Genomic DNA, 25,924 nt, shown 5'->3' on the forward strand with positions numbered 1-25,924 from the left:
TCGTTATTTATTGTTTGGGACTACATTACCCATGAGGACTACATTAACCATTGGGACTACATTACCCAGGCCATCAGGACTACATTACCCCTTGTACCCTGCAGCCACCATAGCGATTTGAATATTGGAGGTAGCACATTCGTCTGGCTCTTCTTAATCACAATTATTATATTTACGGATTTGCATTTCTCTGACCACATATATTCAAGTAAATAAGCGACTTCAAAGTTACATTAAATATAGTATTCCTAGATCGTATTGTTTGAAACGAGTCGACGCTTAAAACAGAGCAGAAACAGCCAACAAGGAGAACGCCAGATGAAGCGCTACTCGTCCGACATTTCTCTTGCACTTGAAGAACAACAATCACCCAGGAAATAATATCTATATGCAAACTTTATCACCATCCTAAATCTTGAGGACGCGTCACGGATCCGCAGGGTAAACAGTGAATAACGTGTCTGGTGTTTTGCAAGGGGGCGCATCGTCGTTTGTCAACATTCTATTTTAAGGGGGGGGTGTCCTTAAGGTGGTTAGGGGTCTTTAAGGTGGTGGATAAGGGTCCTTAAGGTGGTGGATAGGGGTCCTTAAGGTGGTGGATAAGGGTCCTTAAGGTGGTGGATAGGGGTCCTTTTCCGTGTTAGTTTATTGTCAGACAACGAAATGAAGAGGAAGTCCAACCAACCCCAGCATTCAAAATGTGCCGGCACCATGATAGACCGTCCAAAGACCACAGAGGCGGTCTCTGTGGCTGCTACAGAACCACGCAGAGTCTCAGAACCAGCTGTGGCAAAACCAAGACACCTGTCCATGTCCCATCACAGCCTCAGCCTCCTCAGGTTCCTGAACGAGGACCGGAACAGGGAGCGGTTCTGTGACGTGTCTGTGGCCGTCGGCGGTAACATCTATAAAGCCCACAAAGTGGTGCTGGCCCAGGGCAGCAGCTACTTCCACGCAGAGCTGTCCAAGAACCCCTCCACGGGGCGGGTCACCCTGGACCACGTGGACGAGTCCGTGTTCAGACACCTCCTGGGCTTCCTCTACACCTCTGAGTGCTTGGTGGCCGAGGCGGAGGTCCCAGCTCTCATGGAGGCGGCTCGCTTCCTGGACATGATGGAGGTGCTAAAGCTGCTGTGTGTGGAGGTAGGGGACGTTTGCCGGTCCCAGACGGCCCAGACAGAGAGGGTCCCGGAGGTGGGGACTGCTGGGACCACCGGGCGTCCGGGGGGCATGGTCCGTGAGGATCCACCGACCAGCACTGCACGCTCCATGTGTGGCCGCAGGCTGTGCAGCATGAAGTCCCTGCAGAACCACATGGTCCAGAGCCACGGGTTCCAACGCCGCGGGGAGGCGGCCCAGGAGCAGCCCGGGCCCACCGAGGGGCCGGCTGAGACGGCTACCGGGGCCCGGAGGTCAGCTCGCAGCCGGAGGACCCCCGCCAAGTACAAGAGGGATTTGCTCACGGTGTACCCCCTGGCTAAGCCCAAAGAGAAGCCCCCCACCTCGTCAGCTAAAGAGGAGGAAGACGAGGATGAGGAAGACGAGGAGGAGGAGGAAGAAGAAGAAGAAAGGGAAGGAGACACACTCACGAAAAAGCCTAACCCTGAATTGAACTTGAGCGAGACGTCGCACTTTCAGACGGACACTGAAGAGGAGGGAGTGAGGATGAGGGAGGGGGGCGAGGCAGGGGTCGGAGGTGAAGGCTCGCTGAAGCGTGCGAAATGGCAGCAGAGTTCTTCAGAAGCCGACGCTAAGCTCTCCGGGCCCCCAGGGGCCCCGGCCGTGAAGAATGTCCCCCAGGCTCCGGTGTACCCTGAGGGTCTGGCCCCCATCCTCATCCACCAGGCCAACAAGAAGATCCTCAAGTGCCCCAAATGTGACAAGACCTTTGACCGTGCAGGTGAGCTCAGCAGGGTCTCATAGAAGACCGTCCTCTGGTCTCCCTTCATATTGGTGTTTCAGTGAACGCTCCAAACCAGAGCAGACCCATAACCAGGGTTATGAGTGAGTGTCTGTCCTATGTTGACAGCGCTTTGGAAAGGGTCTCTGATCTTATCATTACTTTATTGTTATTAATATTATTTCTATCCTTATTCCTATGATTTGTTCTACAATTTAATCAGTTATTATCATTATCAGTATTGTTCATATTGTGATAATGTATTCAGTGTTGTTCATTATGTGTATGCGTCGTTCCAAGGGAAGTACGAGAGTCACACCAGGGTGCACACGGGCGAGAAGCCCTTTCAGTGCGACGTCTGTCTCCAGCGCTACTCAACAAACTCCAACCTGACGGTGCACAAGAAGAAGCACGCGGGTGACTCGCAGCTCCAGAAGAAGGATCACAAGTGTCCTTTCTGCAGCAAGCTGCACGCCAGCCGCAAGACGCTCACCAAGCACGTCAGGAGGTGAGGGCTCACATCTCTCACCCTCCTGCAGTCTGCTGCGGACCAGTTGATTTGTTACAATAGACCCCCTCCTGCAGTCTGCTGCTGACCAGTTGATTTGTTACAATAGACCCCCTCCTGCAGTCTGCTGCTGACCAGTTGATTTGTTACAATAGTCCTGGAGTTTGCTGTGGACCAGTTTACTTTACTTAAGATGTAGAAATTGAGAAAGAAACAAAGATAAGCATTTCTGAATTTATAGATTATTTTCTTCTATTATTTATGTTTAGACATTTTTGTCATACATTGGGTGTACTCAGAATGGTCTGGCTGGTAGTCACCTGGTCCAGACGGACTAGACCCACTCCATCCCTCCTGTGTTGCCAGATTTCACCCCGACCAGATGCAGGAGTTTCTTGCCATGCGCACCAAGAAGAGTGACGGCTGGAAATGTGCGGTAGGAGTTAAGCCGTTCAACCGTCCCAGCTCTGAATATCAACTGTTTCTGATCTGTAGACCACATAGATCTGTCATCCATATCGGTGGTTTTCAATATCTATATTTTTTATCTATGCATATGCATTAATGCCTTGTCTGTTTCATTGGACTATTCATATTTGATCAGTTTGAATCCTGAAAAGGGATTATTTCACTATAAAATATATTTGTGGATCCTGGGCCAAAGCAGCTCCCGGGTCAGAGTGGGAAACACTGGGGTATCCCTGCTTTAATACCACTGGAAACAGTGGGGTACCCCTGCTTTAATACCACTCACCTCACTTTCTTTCCACCCGGGTCTTTAGTGGGATGAGATTGTGTTTTGGTCTGTAGACTGACTGCTTGTTTCCGGACCACCAGGTGTGTCTGAAGACCTTCACACGCAGGCCTCACCTTGAAGAACACATGATCCTGCACAGCCAGGACCGGCCCTTCAAATGCACCTTCTGTGACCAACACTTTAAGTCCAGGTTCGCCCGACTGAAGCACCAGGAAAAGTTTCATTTGGGTGAGAAGTGGACATTATTATTGAAACAATGTTGTCGATAAAATCATTCAGTAGTACTGGAATTCTGACCACTAGAGGGCAGAAAATGCCCTGTAAACAGATAAAATAAATATGTAATAATAATCCCGTAAAAAAGTGAAATTCGTTCATCGTAACTCGAGTGAATTCAAAATAGTGGACTGATGCCAATAATTAATATTTCAAGAGTTGTTGATTCTTTCAAGAGCTGCATTTCATGTTAATATCTCTCAAATAGCCGTACAAAGAGGGGGTGAAACTGTGTTAACAGACTCCGTGATCTGTGTCAGGAACTCACTCTGCTAGAGAGGAGCCTGCTGTATGCATTATGGATTTGGGATATGTTTTGTATGATAACGAGTTGAAACGTTCGTTTTGGAGCACAAAAAACGTATATAGACGCTTTCTTCAATTGGCTGTTTTTAGCCGATTCTATCAAAACGCTAAGAAGTCTCATCTGTCCTAGACGCATTGGCCCGTAAAGACACTGCCGCGACACTTGTCTGTCCTAGACGTAATGTCCCGTAAAGACACACTAACACCTCTCCATCCAAGACGCCCGTAAAGACACACTGACTAGGACTAGAACAGTCCGTCCCAGATGTCCCGTGAAGACAAACTGACACTTGTCTGCAGGTCCATTTCCCTGTGGGATCTGCGGCCGACAGTTCAACGACACGGGCAACAGAAAGAGGCACATCGAGTGTACACACGGGGGCAAACGGAAATGGACCTGCCCCGTTTGTGGGAAGTCAGTGAGGGAGCGGTAAGTTTGATCATATCCTTGGCCCTTAACACACAACCTCCCCGTCTAATCCCTTGTTTATTTGCAATAGATCCCTATGATAATGCTTGATTTGGACATGAGGTTATTAGACCTTCTATTCTACTTCTACTTTAACATGTCACACACATTCAAAGCCGCAAATTTGGTGCTTTACCACGATAATAACAACTGGTTGTGGGGAAACCATTTCAACCATTCCCCCGGAGCATTTACAATGAATTCTGATTGAGTTGTCATGGTTTCCTTTCCCCAAAGATTCCAGGAGCTCTCTCCACCCAACTATAGCCGCATCTACTGCAAAATGACCCCAAACTTTTAGTTCAAAGAACTCCAGTCAAAATAACCCGTCAAAGGTTTATCAGCCCCATGACACCTGCAAATGTCCTTTGACATCAGGCACCTTATGCATAAAGGACATGAAGAAGTACAAAATACTGAGAAGGAAATTGGTCCCACAAAATCTTGTCTACTGTCAGTAGATGCGAATATGCAAAACCTTTCAATAAGAGCCGCGGGTTGAAAAGACGCATTCAACCCAGAACCTGCTAAAGCCAGTGAATATCAGCGTATGCCCCGTATGTATGTATTGAGAGGATTAAATTACTATGGAGTTTGATTTGTATCCAAGTGTTAAATAGCGTATTGAATGGTTGTTCGCAAATGATCTATTAGTGTGTAATATTGTCCAATGGCCAGTTTTTACACCAAGAGTACTCTGAAAGAAATCTATCCTATTTCACAAAGCAACTGAATAGCAGTTGAAAAGCAAAGAATATCATCAGACTCACTTCACCGCGGTGCCCTTACTTATACCATGGTCTGGGGGAATACTCGATTCTGATTGGCTGCAGGGTGTGCATTAACCCCTGATATACGGACACCTGCTAAGTAGTTCCATTCAAATTGCCTGTTCAGCCTTCGAAACGAGAGCTGGTAAATTGTGATAAGTGCATTAAACTGTAATCAGAAAACGTGGTTATATGCTATAGACCCTATAGTATCGTTGGTATAAAGGCTGGGATGAATTTCAAATTATAAATATGTACACTTTATGTTGAAATTATAGACCGTCGCGATTCCCATTGAATTCAAATTTTGAATTATAAATATGTACAATGCATAACGTTAGTTCTCTGGCGCATAGCTGAGCGGACTAGAATACCTCCCGTTGCCAAGTCGTAGCTAAGGTCTGTCCTATTTACTGGAGGAGTGAACAGCGTTTCCATGCATAAGAACCTTACGGGAGGGTAATGATTGTTCCAGGTATTAGTCAAACCCTCAGGCGTTACCAGGGAAACAAAGTTAACCTCCCAGTCAGTATACAGACCAAAACACTTAACCTTCATTACCCTTTTAATCAGTCCTATATAATCAAGGAAATTAACGAATAATAAAGAATCAAGCTTGTGAGATTTCTAGCCGTACTCTACGTTCATGCAATGCGTCTCATACACATAAACAAACAGATTATTGTTCTTTATAAGTCTTTATTCCTACAATTTGATGGACAATTTTTGGCTCCGAACAGTGACCAGGCTGACGTCACCCAGCCCGCTTGGAAGCGAGGGCTCACTTTGGCCCGACTTCTGAGATGCTCCATCTCGGGCGTGATACGGAAAAGCATGGAGCACTTAAGCTGGTAGAGTCTTAACGCGAGGTAGGGAACGGTTTAACGCCATTAGAGGACGGTGTGACTTACTGCATGTCGAAGTCAACGATAAACAGACCGATTGCTGCTGAAGATGTTAGACTGATTTAAATAAAATGCTTGGGTAATCAACCAATCAGAGGTGTTCAGTGCTGCAAGCCACACCCCCAAGGTTCCTGAATCTTTTAAAAAGTCCTACCCCCCCAAGAGCAGGGACGCTATTGGGGATCAAAGATCATCTGCCTGGTTCCTGCGGTAGAAACGGACCATGTCCCTCCGAAGGGGCAGAGGTCCTGAATAAGGTCCTGCGGTGGACACGCTGCTTAACAACAAAGCCGCTTGTTGACAGTGGTCTACTGGTTTTAATGGACTGTGGACTACTGGTTTTAATGGACTGGTCTACTGGTTTTAATGGACTGGTCTACTGGTTGTAATGGACTGTGGTCTACTGGTTGTAATGGACTGGTCTACTGGTTGTAATTGACTGTGGTCTGCTGGTTGTAATGGACTGTGGTCTACTGGTTGTAATGGACTGGTCTACTGGTTGTAATGGACTGGTCTACTGGTTGTAATGGACTGGTCTACTGGTTGTAATGGACTGGTCTACTGGTTGTAATGGACTGGTCTACTGGTTGTAATGGACTGGTCTGCTGGTTGTAATGGACTGTGGTCTACTGGTTGTAATGGACTGGTCTACTGGTTGTAATGGACTGGTCTACTGGTTGTAATGGACTGGTCTACTGGTTGTAATGGACTGTGTTCTACTGGTTGTAATGGACTGTGTTCTACTGGTTGTATTGAGCTGTGTTCTACTGGTTGAAATGGACTGGTCTACTGGTTGTAATGGACTGGTCTACTGGTTGTAATGGACTGTGGACTACTGGTTGTAATGGACTGGTCTATTGGTTGTAATGAGCTGTGGTCTGCTGGTTGTAATGGACTGGTCTACTGGTTGTAATGGACTGGTCTACTGGTTGTAATGGACTGGTCTACTGGTTGTAATGGACTGGTCTGCTGGTTGTAATAAGCTGTGGTCTACTGGTTGTAATTGACTTTGGTCTACTGGTTGCAATGGACTGTGGTCTACTGGTTGTAATGAGCTGTGGTCTACTGGTTGTAATGGACTGGTCTACTGGTTGTAATGAGCTGTGTTCTACTGGTTGTAATGGACTGTGGTCTACTGGTTGTAATGGACTGTGGTCTACTGGTTGTAATGAACTGTGGTCTACTGGTTGTAATGGACTGGTCTACTGGTTGTAATGAGCTGTGTTCTACTGGTTGTAATGAGCTTGAACTGGTCTTCAGGACCACCCTGAAGGAGCACCTGAGGATCCACAGCGGGGAGAGACCTCACCTCTGCAGCATCTGTGGCCAGAGCTTCCGCCACGGCAGCTCGTACAGGTACACCCAGACAGACAGACAGACAGTCAGATACTGGTGCAGGAATTGATTTGCGGTTCACCCTCTCAGGCACTCTAAAGTGTGTGTATTTTTGGCCAGGGATCTGTCTTCATAGACTGGTAAGTTTGTAGTGTGGGAGAGGGAGGGCGCTCCCCAGACGCCGTGCTCCAATGTCTAAAGATCTCCCTCCTCAGGCTCCACCTCAGAATGCACCACGATGACAAGCGCTACGAGTGTGAGGAATGCGGGAAGACATTCATTCGCCACGACCACCTGACCAAACACCAGAAAACTCACTCTGGTAAAGTTGCCTTCCAACGTGGCACTCTGAGCACTGATCCTGTTTTCTGTTTACCCAAACTGAGCACTGAAAGGACTATATCTGATGAGTAAATTGACAATAATTCGGTGTGTAACTTGTTCCATCCCAGGGGAGAAAGCGCACCAGTGTGAGCAATGTGGGAAGTGTTTCAGAAGGCCCGACCATCTCACAGTCCACTACAAAACCGTGCATCTGGGAGAGAAAGTGTGGCAGAAGTTTGTTAACCCATAATTTCTTCATATTTATTTCAGAGAAAAAGATTTCTTGCTGTGTGAGTTGGTCAGATATTCTTATGCTTTCTTTCAGGTATAAAACTGCGATGCACGAGTGTGAGGTTTGCAAGAAAGAATTCAAAGGGAAGTCCAGCCTTGAAATGCACTTCAGGACACACTCTGGTGAGAGTGCTTGTGCTTTCTATTTTTGTTATGTTTATATGTATACATGTATATCTATATCTATCTATCTTTATCTCCATATAAAGATATATCCCTCTTGATGGTAAACCCACACCAAAATTAAAGTTTCAGAGATAATCTGAAATATACATGCATACTTTACAGAGATCTATCTATCAATCTATATCTATATATCGATCTTTGTTTCTTTCCTTATTCACATGCATTTCGAAGTTGTATAAGCGGTTAATGAAATTCATATTTCATGTCCTCCAACCTTTTGACTTCATATTTATATTTGATTGTGTATTAGCAGATAACGAAGTCTGTATTTCACGTCCCACTCTGTTTCTTGGCAAGCGTTCTTTAACAGAAGGTGTCTGTGCAGTAAGTGTTGAGTTCATGTCCTCCTGGTCTTTATCCGTCTGTCCTTAAGGTGAGAAGCCTTACTGGTGCTCCGAGTGCCACCAGAGCTTCCGCATCAAGAAGACGCTGACCAAGCACATGGTGACCCACTCCGACGCACGCCCCTTTAACTGCCCTCACTGCAGCGCCACCTTTAAGAGGAAGGACAAGCTCAAGTACCATGTGGACCACGTGCACGTCCTCAACACGGCGGTCCTCGAAGCCGACAAGTTGGCCGCCACCGCTCTCCCCCCGTACGGGGACGCGCAGAAGTGCTACCGGGCCGAGTCCGGCGAACCGCCACGGCACGCGGCCGCGGTCAGTGGCAGTCCTCCGATGACGCTGGCGCCCATCCCCATGTCTGCCGACTCTGCCGTGCAGCAGAGAGGGGGCTTGGAGGGCAGCGGCGGACATCAGAGCCCCCTGTCCCCCCAGCCAGCTCCCGGCGTCCTCCCCATGCACCCCCAGGGCTCGCCTCCGGCCGCTGCCTACCAGGCGGCCGCCGAGGCCTTCCTGGAGAAGTACGCCCTTACCCCGCAGCCCACCGCCGTGCTCCACGCCGTGCGCTCCCACCACATGCTGGACCCCCGGGAGCAGTCCTACCTCGGGACGCTGCTGGGGCTGGACCCGGCGGCGCCTGGCTCGGACCACGCTCACTGACCGGCTTCAGGGGGCCCCCGGCTCGGACCACGCTCACTGACCGGCTTCGGGGGGCCCCCGGCTCGGACCACGCTCACTGACCGGCCTCGGGGGGCCCCCGGCTCGGACCACGCTCACTGACCGGCTTCGGGGGCCCCCGGCTCGGACCACGCTCACTGACCGGCTTCGGGGGCCCCCGGCTCGGACCACGCTCACTGACCTCTGGGGCCCCCGGCTCGGACCACGCTCACTGACCGGCTTCAGGGGGCCCCCGGCTCGGACCACGCTCACTGACCGGCTTCGGGGGCCCCCGGCTCGGACCACGCTCACTGACCGGCTTCGGGGGCCCCCGGCTCGGACCACGCTCACTGACCTCTGGGGCCCCCGGCTCGGACCACGCTCACTGGCCTCTGGGGCCCCTGGCTCGGACCACGCTCACTGACCGGCCTCTGGGGCCCCCGGCTCGGACCACGCTCACTGACCTCGGGGGCCCCCGGCTCGGACCACGCTCACTGGCCTCTGGGGCCCCCGGCTCGGACCACGCTCACTACCCGGCCTCTGGGGCCCCCGGCTCGGACCACGCTCACTGCCCGGCCTCTGGGGCCCCCGGCTCGGACCACGCTCACTGACCAGCTTCAGGGGGCCCCCGGCTCGGACCACGCTCACTGGCCTCTGGGGCCCCTGGCTCGGACCACGCTCACTGACCAGCTTCAGGGGGCCCCCGGCTTGGACCACGCTCACTGGCCTCTGGGGCCCCCGGCTCGGACCAGGCTCACTGCCCGGCCTCTGGGGCTCTGGAAGCAGGAAGCAGCCCCTTGGGAGGGAGGAACACTTTGACCGTCATATGAGCTAACATCGCCTCCACTAACATCATTGTTGAGTAGTCAAATCTGATTGGTCAATAACGTTTCAAGGGTGTGCATTTTTATTTTTTAAGTGATGGGAAACCATCACTAAAGGGGAGGAAAAAGGGAAGCCTTTTAACCGTGTCAAATCAATGCTCTACAAAACATTAACAACAAAGAATTGTTGACCGGATGTCTGCTCGACGACAACACAATCACAATATGCCTGATTCGCTGCAGAAGAATATTTAAATTTCGGCAATGTTCAATGTTCCTTTTCTCCTTCGTGCAGCATTCAAATAAGAGGTCCCAACTGGTCCGGGTACTAAAGTATAATCCGTATTCCCAGCAAAATCCTTAAGCGGATGAATGATAAAACATTGTCCATGTTTTTTCCGATGTCCATGAACTTCAAGAATATCAAGTAGATCAAACTTTTTGTTGTCAAGCACTAACCCTAACCAAAAACGAGAAAACGATTTGAATTATCCTTACAAATTGAAGACCACAAGTGAGTGGAATCAGAGAGGGTAAACTTAAACCATCAAAATTATCAGATTAAGCTAGTTACCTCATTAGTGTGATATATATATATATATATAGTGATAATATTGTAATTAAGTGGCATTAGTTATTGTGGAAACTGTTACCTCTATCCGCTACCTTAATAAAGAACATCTATAAATCCCCAGCAGATGTAGATTTATTGGAAATGTAATTTATTATTAAAAACCCTATTATTACTATCATTTAAAACCCTGTCAATGTATAGCCATCATGGTAGGGGATGGGGCCTCTGCAGATGGCTGAAGGTCACTGGATGAGGCCCGCGTGTCAAGGAGGCGTCTCACATTTCAAAATGTTCCCAATGGATTGAAATAGCTGTTTAGAAGTCCATACTGCTAGCTCTACAACAGAAAGGATCAGGTAAAGAACTGTTTGACCGACGGAGCTTCGGTTCAGACGGAGCTTCAGTTGTTCAATCAGTTCAATCTGTTTATAATACAGATTGAACCGACTTTTCTTACAAAGGTGGAGACATGGGCAGACTTTTCCCCGAAGTCGGTGATTAAAGGCCCCGTGTGTCCTAACCCAATGTAGCCAATATGAAGACATATTTCTCTAGGTTTGGACATTGTTCGAAACAATTGGGACAAAGTACCGAACTAAACTAAATGTTAGTAATAAACTACATGGGACAGGAAGTTAAGTCAAGTATATGTGTATATAATTTTATGAATGGATTTAATTTTCTATGTCTATATAGACCCGTGTATAGGGTTGTATTGAAGCAAAATAAAGCATTTCACATCTTCATGTCATACATCTTAATCTACAAGCACTTAAGAGCTTCTATCCTGATCACTTTTGCTGTTAGTAATGAGCCTAAAGAGATGGTTTCTACGAAACCTTCAGCCAATAAGCATAATCCATACAGGGATACACACGATAAAGAAAACAAAAACATATTTTGTGAAGAAACTCAGCTAGTGCATACCCTTGTTGTTTAGTAGTTTTATTGATTCCATTTCTGCAGAGACTGCACATGGCAGTGTTCACTCTACTAATATTAACCTTACTGCTTCCAGAGACGCCATTACTGTCTCCAGCAGCAGCCTATGTTTTGCCTCAAGTAGGTGGTTGATAGCCAATCTTGCACTCAAAGAGGCTCTATACTTATAGAGGTATGGCACAAGGTGTTGTGCAGAAGCATGTGTCCTGTGCAAATTTGACTGAGGGAAGGTGGCTCCTCCAAGAGGTAGTGGAGACCAGGGCCGTCATTTATCAAGAGTCTTTAGAAGAAATTATAAATCCTATCGCACACATGAACATTTTGAATGTTTGTCTGCATGAAAATGTTGAAGTTAATGAAGCATTCTTATGATTGTCATAGCCGCAATATCCCTTGATAAATACTGGTCCTGCTAAATCCTCATGCTCGTTGCTTATTGAGCATTATACAATGATGAGTAATTTAAGCAGAAATTTCTTGGCACACCCTCTGCCGGCCTCCCTTCTAAACTAAAGGAATCAGAGTTTGCATAGTAGCCTATCAGAGGTTAAAAGTACGTGTTTGCTAAGTACTTTAGCGAACACTGACCAAGGTGAGGTTGAGTGAGGCTGACCAAGGTCTCTAGAGATGTGCCTCGACAGTATCATTGGCCAGTCAATTCTCTTTGTTTACTTCATTTAATTTCATTGTCGGATGATGATTGTCTGTCGCTCCTATGTTGTTGGGAAATATTGCCTTGGAGGTTCCTCTTTATATCGGTCTATTTGGCAGCGATTCAAGAAAACAAATTGAATGTACTGTGTGCATGAAGTCATGATATTATCATTAGGGGTGGGAAAAATAATCGATTCTTCGATGCATTACGATTCTCTCTAGAACGATTCAGTCTCGATGCAGATAAATTAATAATCAGAATTAATTTGTTCGCCTGCTGCAACATTCGGTTCGCCAGAGAGGGATAATTTTAAAATTATTTAATTCATCTTCAGTGTGTATTGGCCAATCTGATTTGTCTTGACACGATTGCGATTCAGCCTACGCATAGCATGTACGCAAACTCACAGCCAGACACAAGAACTCCTTCTAATTCAAGAGCAGCTTTTTCTTTCATTACAGAAAAGAAAGATTAGAAAGAAAAGAAAACTGAAACCTATTTTTAACATACTTCCATATTGTGTTGTAATGCAAGCTGCATTGTTCATAGAAAGTCACATTTGTGACAATAAGCTTTTTCTCTAACAAAATCTTACATAAGTTAATTCATCTGTTGATGTATTTAATGATCATCACAAAAGTAGGAAGTGATTAGCAAACTGAGTAGCAAACTCAGATGTATATTTTTGAAATTCAAGCATGGAAATGTGCAGAAGAAAAATTGTTGCATCAATAATCGTTTTAGAATCGAATCGTTGACCTCATAATCGGAATCTAAACGAATCGTGAGGTGCCAAGAGATTCCCACTCCTAATTATAATGGAGTGCAGGCGTAAAAAAGCTGAGCGAGGGCTGGGAAAACTCCTAATTTTCACTGAAACGTGCCATTAGCCAAAACCCTGAGGTGGGAGAGGACTTGGAAACCACCATAAAGTTTGTGCTTTGTCTGATATCATACTCCCTTCTTCTGCAGCCTGCAGCCCCCACCAAATCCTCTAATGCTAGATTTCCCTTTTGACGCGCACACCTCCGTAACATAGACTTGTACAGCAACTCAAGGTATGCCTTCACAGACAGCCTGGCTGCCCTCAACCGGCCGTATGGCCAACCCCACCAACTGGTGCTTCAAATACAGCAGAGGTTATGGATGGGCCAAGGACATTCCAGAAATTAATCCTAAAGTTCTACACTCCTTGATTTGTAGTCAACACTCTTTTGCAAATGATTTGAGTGACCACTGCGTTATTGCTGGTGTGAGAGATACTGGGTTCTAAATGTAATCTTACACAGCAGTGTCACTGCGACTATGAAAGTGTTAAATGATTTCATAAGTGCTATTGATTCTAAAGAATATTGTGCTGTGCCATTCTTGCTATCTGTCAAGGGCGTTTGACACAGTTGACCACTCTGTCCTGTCCGAGGTTGGTGGATGGTCTTTAAAAGCTGTCAAATGGTTTGCCAGCTACTTGAGGGGCCGAACACAAAGTGTTCAGGTTGATGGTGTGTTCTCAAACTCCTTACTCCTCCTCCACAAATTGAGACTTGTGCTAAACTCCGACCAAACTAAAATGATGTGCTTCTCAAAATCAAGGAAAACAGACAATGTTTGTCAGATTATTACACTAGATAAGAGAGTAATTGAACAAGTTCCAGTTTACAAATATCTTGGTTTCTTCTTAGATTAAAATGTGTCCTTTAAACATCACATTGAGTGTCTAACAAAAAAACGTTGTTTTTTTATTATAGAAATAAATGCTGTTTCCCTTTTAGTTAGAGAAAAAGATTTATCCAAGCAAAATTTCTGTCAATACTGGATTATGGTGATGTTTTATATATTTTTTCGAGAGCACAGCCGACCAGACAACTGTGCTGAAATCGCTCTATGTGAATAACTGCCTGAGGAACCTATTATCCAAGGAAGAGTAACCAATCAGAAATCATAAGTCATCTCCGGACGACAGCATGATCTGAGAGCTTTGAGCTCTGGATAGCGCCAAGCCAAACTGATGGCCAAGAATCAGCACTAGGCCTCCAGTGGAACTCCCAGCCAGGCACCCTACTATACAAGCTACACTCCTCCCAACACACACCTAAGTCACTATGCACACCATCTACAAGGTGCTGGCTAGAGTTGTGCAGCACAGAAATTGTTAAGCACAGAAAACGGGATGATCCCAACCTACTGGAGACCCCTCCCATTATTCCCTGACATTGGAATAATAGAAAACCGAATTACCAAGGGTTCAGCAAATCTCCCTCCCTCGATGCTCAACCGGATATCTGCTTGTTCTGCGACCCCAGAACCGAAGATGACAGGGTCAGGTTGAGGTCGCCTTCCTAACAACCAGATCCTGGGAAGTACCAAAGAAGCAACAGACCATCCCTCGCCTGGAAACTAGCAACTGATTCAAGGGGTTACACATCACATCCTAGGATCAACATCGATGGCTATCACTTATCAAGAAGCTGAGACGCAACTCCTTCAGCAGGGACAGAAGGACTGTCTTGCCTCGAGATTGCCCGCCTTAAGCCTATTCCGTTTAGCCTCCTGACTGGCAGCCAGCGCCACCCAACTTCGTTTCAGAGGAGGTCTTGGACCCATTTCCCTATTGCCTGATGTCATTAACCGGCATCAAAGACTAAATACTTCCCCGGGACCAGGGGCGTCACTAGGTTTTAAGGACAGGGGGGGCTTAGCCCCCAGGAGATGCACAGAATGTGAGCGAACGTTTAATTTCACAAACAGCTAACAAAAACTGAGAAATTACAACCTAGGTTGCAGGGAAAACGTAGACTGGATTTCAGTGATTTGGGCATGCTCTATATGAACAAGTGGAATGGACTCGATAACGACGCACTGACCGCTTCCATAAGGGAAACTAAGATTTATGATCACATTTAAGTTAATAATAACTGGTTATATGATTATTTATCTAAGCTCAAATTCTCGCCACATTATATTGAATTTGTCGGCACTTTTTTGTAAAAAATAAATAAATAAAAAATTATTTATAAATGAACATAAAATTATTTAGGGGGGCTTAAGAATATTTTAGGGGGGCTGAAGCCCCCCTAAAATAGGCCTAATGACGCCACTGCCCGGGACTGTACAGAATTCCAGCGAAATCTGGGGGCAGCTGTAGGAAAGGGAGCATGGACAATGGTCAACCCAGTTTCCCTCTATTGCTCACACACGAGCGGTACTGGTAACGGGGATATTAATATAGTTTAGTTGGTCCTGGTTCATGGTTCTTGCCACCCTACAACATACCATCAAACAATTCCATCCTAGATGAAGTGACACACAATTTTATGTGCAGGTAACATCAATTGGCAATCATCAATCAAGACCATTAACTGGTTATGTTTGCCACTACTACCTTATTTAATTCCATTGCTCTCCCGCTTGTTTGCATACGCATGGTCAGAGCCTCTGTGTCAACATACTCCTGGGGCCGTATTCACAAAGCATTTTATCTTACCGCTAGGAGTGCTCCTAACTCGCGCTAAAATATTTTACGTAGGAGTTTTTTCTTTAAAGTTATTCACAAAGCCGCTGAGACCTACTCTTACTAAGGATGAACCACTAAGAGTGAACTAAGAGTGACGCGCCGTTTCTATGGATTACGTCGATTCTCGTGCACGAGTTTAGAAGGGGTCAGTGCGGTGATTGGTTGTTCAGACGAGACCACTAAATCACCGAAAAACAAGGAAATAGCCTAGGCTAGAAATTAATTCCTATTAAGTAGTTATGGACAGTGCAGTTAGCAGAATACACGCATGTTGACAAGTTTATGCAGACCACGATAATGACGTTGTAGCCTGCACGTTCGAGAGAGAGAGAGAGAGAGAGAGAGAGAAAGCAAACAATAAAAATACGTAAATTGCATTAAATCAAGGAGGCAATAAAAAAAAAAACACCTTGCAAACTATTATCCAATGAGCATATTTCAGCACTTAAATAACAGCCCATACCGCTGTTCAAGTCCCCTTATCATGATGGATGATGAAAACGTGAAACGCAAGCGAAAGGCCAATTGGTCCTAGGACCAATTGTTACTACTTAGAAATAGGCGTGAACCTAAATGCTTCCTTCCCTGCTGTGTGTCGCTCTACCGACGATTGCGAAAAACGTTGGTATGCCCTGCAGTCACAGTGTAGGTTGGAGATTGCCGACTATAAAAGAGCTGTCGCAGCTACAGGTAAGTCCATTATTAACATTGCTTGCATTCATTTGGGAAATGCATTTGCATGTCTTAAATTTACAATTAACAAAGGCTACAGTGATATGAAACTTAAAAAAACTTAAAACTTGAAATTTAATTTGTTGGAGGAGGATCTGCACCAAAGCCGTTGTCCCCGGTCGCATCTGTGGTGTACGCCGTCCTAGGCTCGGACACAAGCATAACTGGCCTTGAGGGTGCAGCTGATCCTGCAGTCGAGTTGCTAAAGGAGATTGAGGGGTGTGCATGCAATGATTGCAATAGGCTACATGAAAAACCTTTCTGTTTAATATTTACAGAAGAATTACAATGCGCAACTGGTCAACCCACTTCCCAAAATTGTATTACAAATTATATATATATATATATTCCCCACAGGAGAAATGAAGATCAAAGTCCAGCTGCAGCTGCAGCATCACATCACACAGCTCTACCTCTTCTCCCCCTCCTAGCCCTTCCTCTGCCAGCTCTTCCTCTTCCAGCTGCACCTCCTCTCACAGCTCTTCCTCTTCCAGCTGCACCTCCTCTCACAGCTCTTCCTCTCCCTGCTCTTCCTCTTCCAACTCTCCCTCTTGGTGCACCCACTGCCTCTCCTCTCCCTCTTGCTGCTGGTGCCAGTTCACTTTTGGAGAAGAAATTGAGGATGGAAATGAGGGTTTTAAAAGGCAAAGAAAGGTCCTCAAAGCGAAAGAGTGGCTAATAAAAATGAAGACAGAATATTACAGTCTTAAGATAGAAAAATTGAAAGAAAATAAATGTTATGAACTACACAAATGTGTGTTGACTGATTTGTGCCAAGGTGTTTACCTAAAATGTGTATTCACAAAGTGATCCCTAAATGCCAGTCCACTCAGTTCCACACGGCCAAATTCATTGTCATGTTGATCGCCATCATCATCATCATCATCGTGGTCATCGTCCTCTTCATCGTCGTCATCATCATCATCATCGTCTGGCTGTGGAATGTTCCTCCACTTGCAGAGGTTGTGTAGAATGGCACATACAGTGATGAATGTGCTTGCCCTCTCTGGGGTGAGGCGTATTTCGCCGTGGAGGACATGAAACCGACGTTTCATCTGCCCAATTCCTCTCTCCACAACATTTCGGGTATGTTTGTGTGCTCTAACATATATGGAGAAAAACAGTTAACAATAATAAATATGGATTCAACAAATAAAAGGCGTCAAAGAGCCAATACGATGTGTTTTACACATAGGACTAAGCGTAATCTGCATAATCACTTACATGTTTTACTTTAACTGTGCTCCCGGTTGTGGATTGAGGTTGGGTGTCAAGAGCCACGTCTTGCAGGGATAGCCACTGTCACCCAGCAAGTGACACCCAACTGGTACATGGTGCCTCTCAAAAAGCTGCCTCAGACCGCTCTCCATTAAAATGCGCGAATCATGGGTAGCTCCAGGCCACTTTGCAACAACATCCAGTATGTTAACATTTGCATCAAAAACAACCTGTGTGTTGATGGAATGCACTTTCTTCCTATTGACAAACACGTCTTCATCTTTTGATGGCGCAATTATTTTTATATGCGTCCCGTCAATAGCACCGACCACACCGGGCATACCTGCAATTGCCATGAAGTTGGCTTTGATCCTGTGTAATTGTTGACTGTCCAAAGGTAACCAGATAAACTGTTGGATGATATGTGGTCTAGAGAGCGCGTTGATAGTTTGGTTTATGGCACGGCTGACTGATGGTTGCGATATTCCGAAATCGTCTGCATTGCAAAGTTGCATTTTCCCTGTTGCTAAATAACGTAGTGTTGCCAAACATTTTATTTCGGGACTAATCTGATTATTCCTGTTAGTCGGGGATGTTATTGCATCCCGCACTAACTCCACAACAAGTTTAATACCCTCACGATTTAGCCTATATCTCTTCATTAACTCACAGTCTTCCATTGTCTCCAACACATTTCGTCTCGCAGGCATTTTACGATTCTTTGTGAATAGGTCTTAGTGAGTTAGGAGTCCTCTTGAGGACTTTTAAGCTCTCCTAGATTTAGGTGCTACTTTTAGGCCTAAAATACTTTGTGAATTGCTCTTGAAAAAAGTTAGGAGTCCTAAATTTAAGAGTGACACGCCCATTACTTTTAGGAGTTACTCCTAAATTCACCAGTTAGGACCTACTTTTAGCCCTAAGATCCTTTGTGAATACGGCCGCTGATCTACGCACATTAAGCCAAGAACAAATTGATAAATACCAGGTTTGGTGGAAAACTGCTATGCATGGTTTATAGACAGATAGCCTAGTAAACCAACGTTGATCAATGAGAACTCTGGTACCTCATAATTTGCCTCAACCCATCTTTCCATTGGATTAAATATGGAAGCTGTGCGAGCCTTAACGAAGCCCCGATATATATTGGTATTATATTTGGTATGGGCAAATGGTAGGCTTTATGCCGCATTATCATTAGCACAAGAAGCCCAGTACCAAATTGCATCTCCATATCTTCAGGAAGTGCAGCAGAAGGCATTGTTTTTCACTACGTTTAAGCCAATTCAAGCCAATCTGGAAAATCGCTGTCACTACAGCTCAGGGCCCGGTTTCCCGATAACGTCCACTCTTGTGTGGCGGGGAGGGTATATGTTTGAGGTGGTCCTAGGTGCTGCTTAGGTCAGGTTTGGTGAATGTGTGCCTTTAACGCAGTAGCCATCAAAGGCAGAGGATAAGGGTTATTTGCTGTGATCTTGTACCTCTCTGTCAGTTCAGGGCCAGGCCGCCTTTCTTTCGTAGGGGTAATTTTCATTTGAATGTTATATACCATTTACGATTCAGTCCTTTAGACGATGCTTCTGTCTGAGCGATCTCGAGGGAAGGAGGCCAGTATAGAGGAGGTGGAGGTTAGGGAGGGATCCTGCTGTATAGGAGACATTTCAGACATTGGAAATCAACCCAAGAAAGGTTTGGTTGGCAGTTAAACCCCAAAAGGCAAATATTTATTCATGTCCAGGCTGCCTCTCCTAACTCATTTGTTTTGCAGACACTGTTTACTTGCTTGGTTGAACAGTTTGGTTAAACCTTTGCACACTGGTTTCACAACAGTTGACGTCAACTCAGGTTTAGTTGGCAAATGTCTTGTCACGTGTGTATATGTGTGTTTCAAATAATATTGCTTCTCTTCCTGTCACCAACTGCTCTTCCCATGTGGCTTCCCAAGCTCACATTTGTTCTCCCCTTGATGTTTTATGAAGGGCAGCTGCCTCAGCCCCACACCTGCAAGCAGCAGTTAGACAGGTATCTCTGAAGCCAGGGCCTGGCTTCTCCTCTGGGCTGCCATGTCAGGGTTTACGGCAATCTTTCTGTTTACCAGCTTAGCAATGATTAACTGCTATGCTTCTATATTAATTCCTGGGCTAAACCAAATCTGCAGTTCGAGCACTGAATGGAAACCAAAATGAGCTTGAGAGATTTTGCTGTTGTTTTTCTGATTTGGGTTCCTGTGGGCGTAAATGGTAGGACTGTTTGATTTATAAGTCATTCTGAAGTTACTGTTTTCCTTTTAATATTACAAAATAAATGTAACAAGTAATGATGTGTCTCTGTGTTTGTCTCATTTGTTTTAGCCAGAAGGTGCCTAGCTCCCACATTGGATCATGGCTTTTTTGTCCCTGACCAAAAAACATATGCAGACAATGCGCTTCTGTTTTATGGTTGTGATATTGAATTTAAACCTGATCTGGAGGAGTGGTGGGGGTCAACTACATGTAAGGATGGCACATGGAGCACTGTGCCAAAGTGTATAGGTATGGCAATTTTTGGAAGCTTCCAAAAATTCAACCTCTTATCAGATGTGTCTGGAATGGACCTGTAGCCATGGAGATGTTTAGGACCATCTGGATTCTAAATATTGATGGTCACAAATATTTTGTGCACCAGTGGAATGTGAGAATAAATTTCCTGCTTCATTTTCAGCAAAAGATTATTGCGTTTCTCTGATAATCTCCCACGGTGAAATCCGGGACAAGAGAGCTGACTATGTGGCTGGTGACACAATATCGATAAATTGCAATGTAGGATATCACTCTGAAATACCTCAACACACTTGTTTCAATGGAATATGGAACCCACACCCCATCTGTAAAGGTAAGTCGAGGATCATCAACAGGAATCACCATTTTGTAATATGAGCAGTATATAAAGTGAACAAGAAAATGACATATGAGTTGGTTTACATTAGACCAGCTATGCAAATTAGAGATATAGGTATACAGAGGAATATAATGTACAGATATAACTAATTGGCCTACGACAGCTAATTTAAATATGTAAAGGGCCCACAATGAAGCCCTCTGAAACATTCAAATGATATAACCACCCAACATATTCATAACACAGTCATATCTCTGTTCCCTTAAAGAAAATCGATGTGGAGTTATACCGCAAATACTGAATGGTGAAGCCAAAGTGCGGGGGAGGTCAGTGATATACTCATGCAGCACGGGCTACGAGCTGGCGGGGCTTGCGACTGGGCACTGCCTCAGCGATGGACGATGGTCCGATCCTCCAGCTTGTGAAGGTTAGGACAAAACCATCTTTTCTTCTAGGGATGCTGAGAAGAATTTTTAAAAATATTTTGATTGCTTGAGCAATCATTTTAGTATTTCCTACCATAAACTGGTAAAACGAAATTCACCTATGTTTTACCGCCGTTTATAATGGCCCAGAGGGACTTGCATCGGGACCCAGACAAGTCGGTCCTCACAGCATGTACCACCCTACCTGGCAGCCTAATCATACACTCATGTGGTGGCTTTCAGCCAGGTTTAGATTATTCAGTCCCCCATATCCCACCACTTGAACTGTATGCTCTGCACGTCAAGCAAAGTGTTGCATATAAAGTAAGCAAGTAAGTAAGTACAATTTATTTATAAGGCACATTTATATACAGTTTTCACTGTGCTAAAAAAGCATATAAAAGAACACTGACACCTTTACATACCTACAGTATATACATACATTAAAGTTGATTTAAAAAAGAACAGTACATGAAAACATAAAAATAAAAATAATATGTCATAAAAGGGGAGGAAAGGCCAGGGAGAAGAGATGTGTTTTGAGCCTAGATTTAAAACTTGTGACGGAAAGAGCGTCTCTGATGGAAGAAGGCAGTTCGTTCCAAAGGCGGGGCACAGCCATAGCAAAAGCTCTGTCACCCCTGTTTTAATCAGTGCGTGGAACATGCCGCAGAGTCATGCTACATGATCTTTTATGCATACCGATGATCTAGACCTGGGAGCTGAATGGTGGTGGATGAGCTCTGTAGTGTAGGGTGGGGCCAGGCCATTTAGGGCTTTAAAAACCATAAGTAGGTTCTTAAAAATAATTATATGGTGAATGGGCAACCAGTGGAGGGATGCTAGGATGGGGGTAATATGATCCCACTTTCTGGAACTTTCTGGAACCCGCCCCCGACCGTCTTGTCCAATGATTGAACGATCTCTGCACAAACGTGCGTTGTTGACAAATTCTCGGACTGTTGCGAAAAATTGCAATGTGAAAAGTAACCGCAACAAACCAAAAAATAAACATTGCGTTTTGGTCCGGACCAAAGAGATCGAACTAAGGACTTTCCTGGTGTGAATACGCCCTTACAAACCAGTTGGTGAAGTCTTAAGGATGTAGTTGGCTTAAAGGAGGGACGTTGACTAGGCTACGTTTACATGATGACGGTCTGATCAGAAGACGCAAAAGTGGTGCCGCGTTTAGACAAGCGTTTTCGGGAGGAAATCTGCGTGCATACGGTGACGCAAAAGTGTGTGGAATTCGATTGGGTATGCATGCCAGGCGGATAGGTGGTGCTGTGCTACACAATCACACAACACCGCCATGTCTGAGCGCATGCGTAGAATCTTCCTTCTTCTCTTATCCGCGCCGCGAAAACCAAAAAGATCCTTAAACAATACAAGGTATTATTGTACCAAAAGTTTTTAGCACCTGTAACTGCAGATTTTGTATGCGTACACTGAAGTCACAAATGTGTAACAGTACATTTGAAGTCGTGAATATTTTTTCTACCATTGTAAACACAAAATAAAGTCTATGAGTTCACAAGCCTGTGTTACAGGTGCACAAATCCTATTCTATCCATCACACCATCAAAGAGTCATGCAATTGACACTTTTGCTACAATCATTGCAGCGCAGTTGGTGCAAAACACATTCTCACACCCGTGTTTCATAATCTGAGAACATGCCCAAAATGTGTGCATTTGTAAACCCAAATGTGAACTATAAGACGTTTTTTTAAACGCCTCTCCCAGCGTTTTTTTCTGCCATATGGAGTGTTGAAAAAACTTCAACTTTCAGGAAGAAAGCGGCCGACGTCAGGTGTCGTTTTGGCAACTGACCAATCACAAGCGACACTTCGTCACGAAGGAAACTCTCAACTTTCAAAACAAGAAACAATGGCAGACAAATCACTCGGGAAGGTGCCGGTGGAGCGATTAATAGTTTTAATTACAGAACATGTCGATATCTACGACATGTCTAATGGGCTCTAGCCTGGATACGTAGTAGGCGAGTAACGTCGGGTCTAGAATGGGTTCGTTGCTAGGCGGTAGAAAAAACGCTCTCGGCGCTTTTGGGACAAAAAATGCTGCTAGCTTTTTTTTTTGTTGAAAAAGCGGTCGGCTCAACTTTTCCCTATTACAAAAAACTCTAGATGTAAACACGGCCTAATGCATCAGAAGTTGTACATCTATGAAAAATTTCCTCACAAATAAAATGACATAGAACGCTATATTGATTCAGCATTTTAATGAGCGAGCACAAGTCCATCGTTACAACTGCTCGAATCTGCTCCTGCAAGTCTCACCTGTGGGTTTTTTTGCAGGTAGTTTTGCAACACGTCTAGGTGGTACATGTGTAGCAAAAGTGATTTGTATCCGTATGAGGCAGAGCGTCCGTGGGCGGGACAAAATTGCAGCAGTAACCAATGAAAGTCGCCGGCAGGGGTGCATTTTTCAAACTACACTTGGACCATCCAAGCAGACCATTAAAATACATTGAAGGACACTTGCGACATGTTATTGCAATAATTTGGGGGGAATTCAGTTGAACTAAGTAATTTAATTTGACATAATATGGATGGTCCCAGTGTACTTAGAAACATGTAGATCAGCAGAGCTCGCCAAGACACAAATACAAGCGATGCAAGCGTCACTGGTTGTCCACGACGCCGCAGTGGGTACATTAAGGAAAGCAGCTGGGCAAACACACGCGGGCAGCTGGAACAAGCACAAACCGAGCCACAAGAAGCAGGTAACAAGTGTCTGCCATAAATGTGGAGACACGCATGAGCCCCGTCAATGCCCAGCTTATGGTGCTGTGTGTCACAAATGTAGAAAAAACAACCATTTCTCAAAGGTGTGCAGGTGTAACAGGCTCAATGATGAGGTCGATTTCTTGGTCTCACAATGCATTTATTTGATAATGTTTTCTGTAAAAGACAAAACACATTCCGTTTCTGGCAACAGCTTGCAAAGAACGTCTTTCATTCAGAACTCGCGATACATTCTACTTGTTCATAAAACATAACAGCAGATCCCCTTGCATGGTCACGTGACCTTACTGGAGGGAAACATCGGCTAACCTACTACTTCGCGCCAATGAGTAGTCGCAAACGCATCACGTCTACCTTAAACAAACGGCATGTCTGAATTAACCTTTCCTGGTCATTACATGTTATATTACATTCTATTAACTTATACCATCATTGTGCACAAAACTAACACCAGCTCACCTGTAAAAGACAAAACACATTCCGTTTCTGGCAACAGCTTGCAATGAACGTCTTTCATTCAGAACTCGCGATACATTCTACTTCTTCGAGCTCTGGTGCTACGTACCATAGCGCTGCTGCCCCCTGGTGGAATGGCTGGTGCATTTACAACCAACCTAATAGAAACTGGTTGAACTCAGCACAGAACTACTAACTATCCTGAACCCAGGGTGCCACCCAGGGTGCCACACAGGGGTAGCACAGAGAAAAACAGCAATTATAGGTCAAAGACTATAAATAACATAGAAAGTGAAGTGGACTCTCTACATTGGCATGCTTGAAAATGAGAACGACAAGAAAGCAGCACACCAAGCAAAAGGCACTGTATGGCACGAAACAGCCAGGATCAGTGGCGTGGCAATTCATTTGAAGCTGGACACAGGTGCCGACGCAAATGTGCTTCCAATGCACGTGTACCGGCAGCTACCAGGTCCCATTCAGTTGCGGCCTACAGAGACTGTGCTTATAGCTTTTGGTGGAGCATGCCTACCAGCAGAACGCGTAGCATCTTTAAAATGCAGGACGTCCAAACGCGAAGCTGTGCTGAACTTTCATGTGAGTAGCCGAGCAGACAAGCCTGTTCTGGGCGGAGGGGCATGTGAAGAGCTGCAACTGGTAAAAAGGGTGGATGCACTCACAGCAGCAGCCCCACAACAAGGAAAACCTCCAGCCACCAAAGAGGAGCTACTACAGAGGTATGCAGACGTCTTCGCAGGATTGGGCAAGTTTCCTGGAGTTCATCACATACACATTGACCCCAGCGTCACGCCTGTGATTCATGCATGCAGAAATGTACCCCTCTCTATTATGGACTCACTGAGAGAGACACTCAAGGACTTGCAGGACAGGGAGGTGATAGCACCTGTCAATGAGCCTACAGAATGGGTGAACAGTCTTGTTGCCACAAAGAAAAAGAATAGTGTGCTAAGGGTATGCTTGGATCCTTGCAACCTGAATGAGGCAGTCAAGCGCTAGCACTACTCCATCCCTACTCCCGAAGACGTGAGGAGCAGACTAGCTGGGAAATCCATTTTCTCCATTTTAGATGAGAAGGATGGATACTGGCAGATTAAGCTAGATGAGCCGTCGTCTAAACTATGCACGTTCAACACGCCGTGGGGCCGGTTCCGCTTTCCCAGGCTCCCATTCGGGATCAGGTCTGCAAGTTAAGTGTTTCCAGGAAGAACTGTGAGACCTTTAGCGACATTCCAGGGGTGTACATCATAGCAGGCAACATGATTATAGCAGCGTCATCAGAGCGAGAGCATGATGCAATCCTACAGAAAGTAATGAAGAGAGCGAAGACTGCGAACGTCAAGTTCAACAAAGACAAGATTCAGTTCAAAGTCGACACAGTAAAGTATATGGGACACATCATCACGGCAGCAGGACAGAAGGCTGACGACACAAAGATCAAAGCGATTGTCGACATGCCAACCCCAGAAGACAAACAAAGCCTCCAACGTCTGCTGGGAATGACAAAATTCCTGGCGCAGTGCATACCGAATGAAGCCTCACTTACGGATCCGCTCAGACAGCTGCTGAAGAAGGATACAGCGTGGCAGTGGTGCCCACACCACAGCGCAGCACTACAGACACTGAAGTCTACCCTCACACAAGCCCCAGTGCTAAGGTATTATGATCACAAGCAGCCGCTGACTCTACAGGCTGATTCAGGCTTGCCATTGTGTTTTCTGCCAAAAGGTTCCACCAGTATGTCTATGGCAGACCAGTAATTGTGCAGCCCGATCATAAGCCTTTGGAGGTCATTATGCGCAAGCCGCTGAGCAAAGCTCCAGCGCGGCAGCAAGAAATGCTTCTACAATTACAGAGGTATGATCTTAACGTAACATACACACCAGGAAAGCACATTGGAAA

At 45.5% G+C, this 25,924-nt stretch overlaps 1 protein-coding gene across 1 annotated transcript; it reads left to right on the forward strand.

Moving 5' to 3' along the window:
- The first annotated feature begins 139 nt into the window (after positions 1-139).
- Positions 140-10,971, forward strand: zbtb41 (zinc finger and BTB domain containing 41). The gene is made up of 10 exons (XM_079751123.1): positions 140-1,900; positions 2,201-2,408; positions 2,775-2,844; positions 3,246-3,393; positions 4,048-4,177; positions 7,152-7,247; positions 7,442-7,548; positions 7,679-7,784; positions 7,876-7,964; positions 8,401-10,971. The coding sequence occupies exons 1-10, from the start codon at positions 664-666 to the stop codon at positions 9,027-9,029; spliced, it is 2,820 nt and encodes a 939-aa protein (XP_079607249.1). The 5' UTR covers positions 140-663; the 3' UTR covers positions 9,030-10,971.
- The last annotated feature ends 14,953 nt before the right edge of the window (positions 10,972-25,924 follow it).

The sequence above is a fragment of the Pollachius pollachius genome, assembly GCF_949987615.1.
Source record: "Pollachius pollachius genome assembly, chromosome: 14".
In the NCBI taxonomy this organism is placed as follows: Eukaryota; Metazoa; Chordata; class Actinopteri; order Gadiformes; family Gadidae; genus Pollachius; species Pollachius pollachius.

Coding starts and splice junctions, on each gene's coding strand:
- zbtb41 (XM_079751123.1), top strand. CDS start 664: ATGAAGAGGAAGTCCAACCAACCCCAGCATTCAAAATGTGCCGGCACC. Junction 7,549..7,678: donor ACACCAGAAAACTCACTCTG/GTAAAGTTGCCT, acceptor GTTCCATCCCAG/GGGAGAAAGCGCACCAGTGT. Junction 7,965..8,400: donor GCACTTCAGGACACACTCTG/GTGAGAGTGCTT, acceptor TCTGTCCTTAAG/GTGAGAAGCCTTACTGGTGC.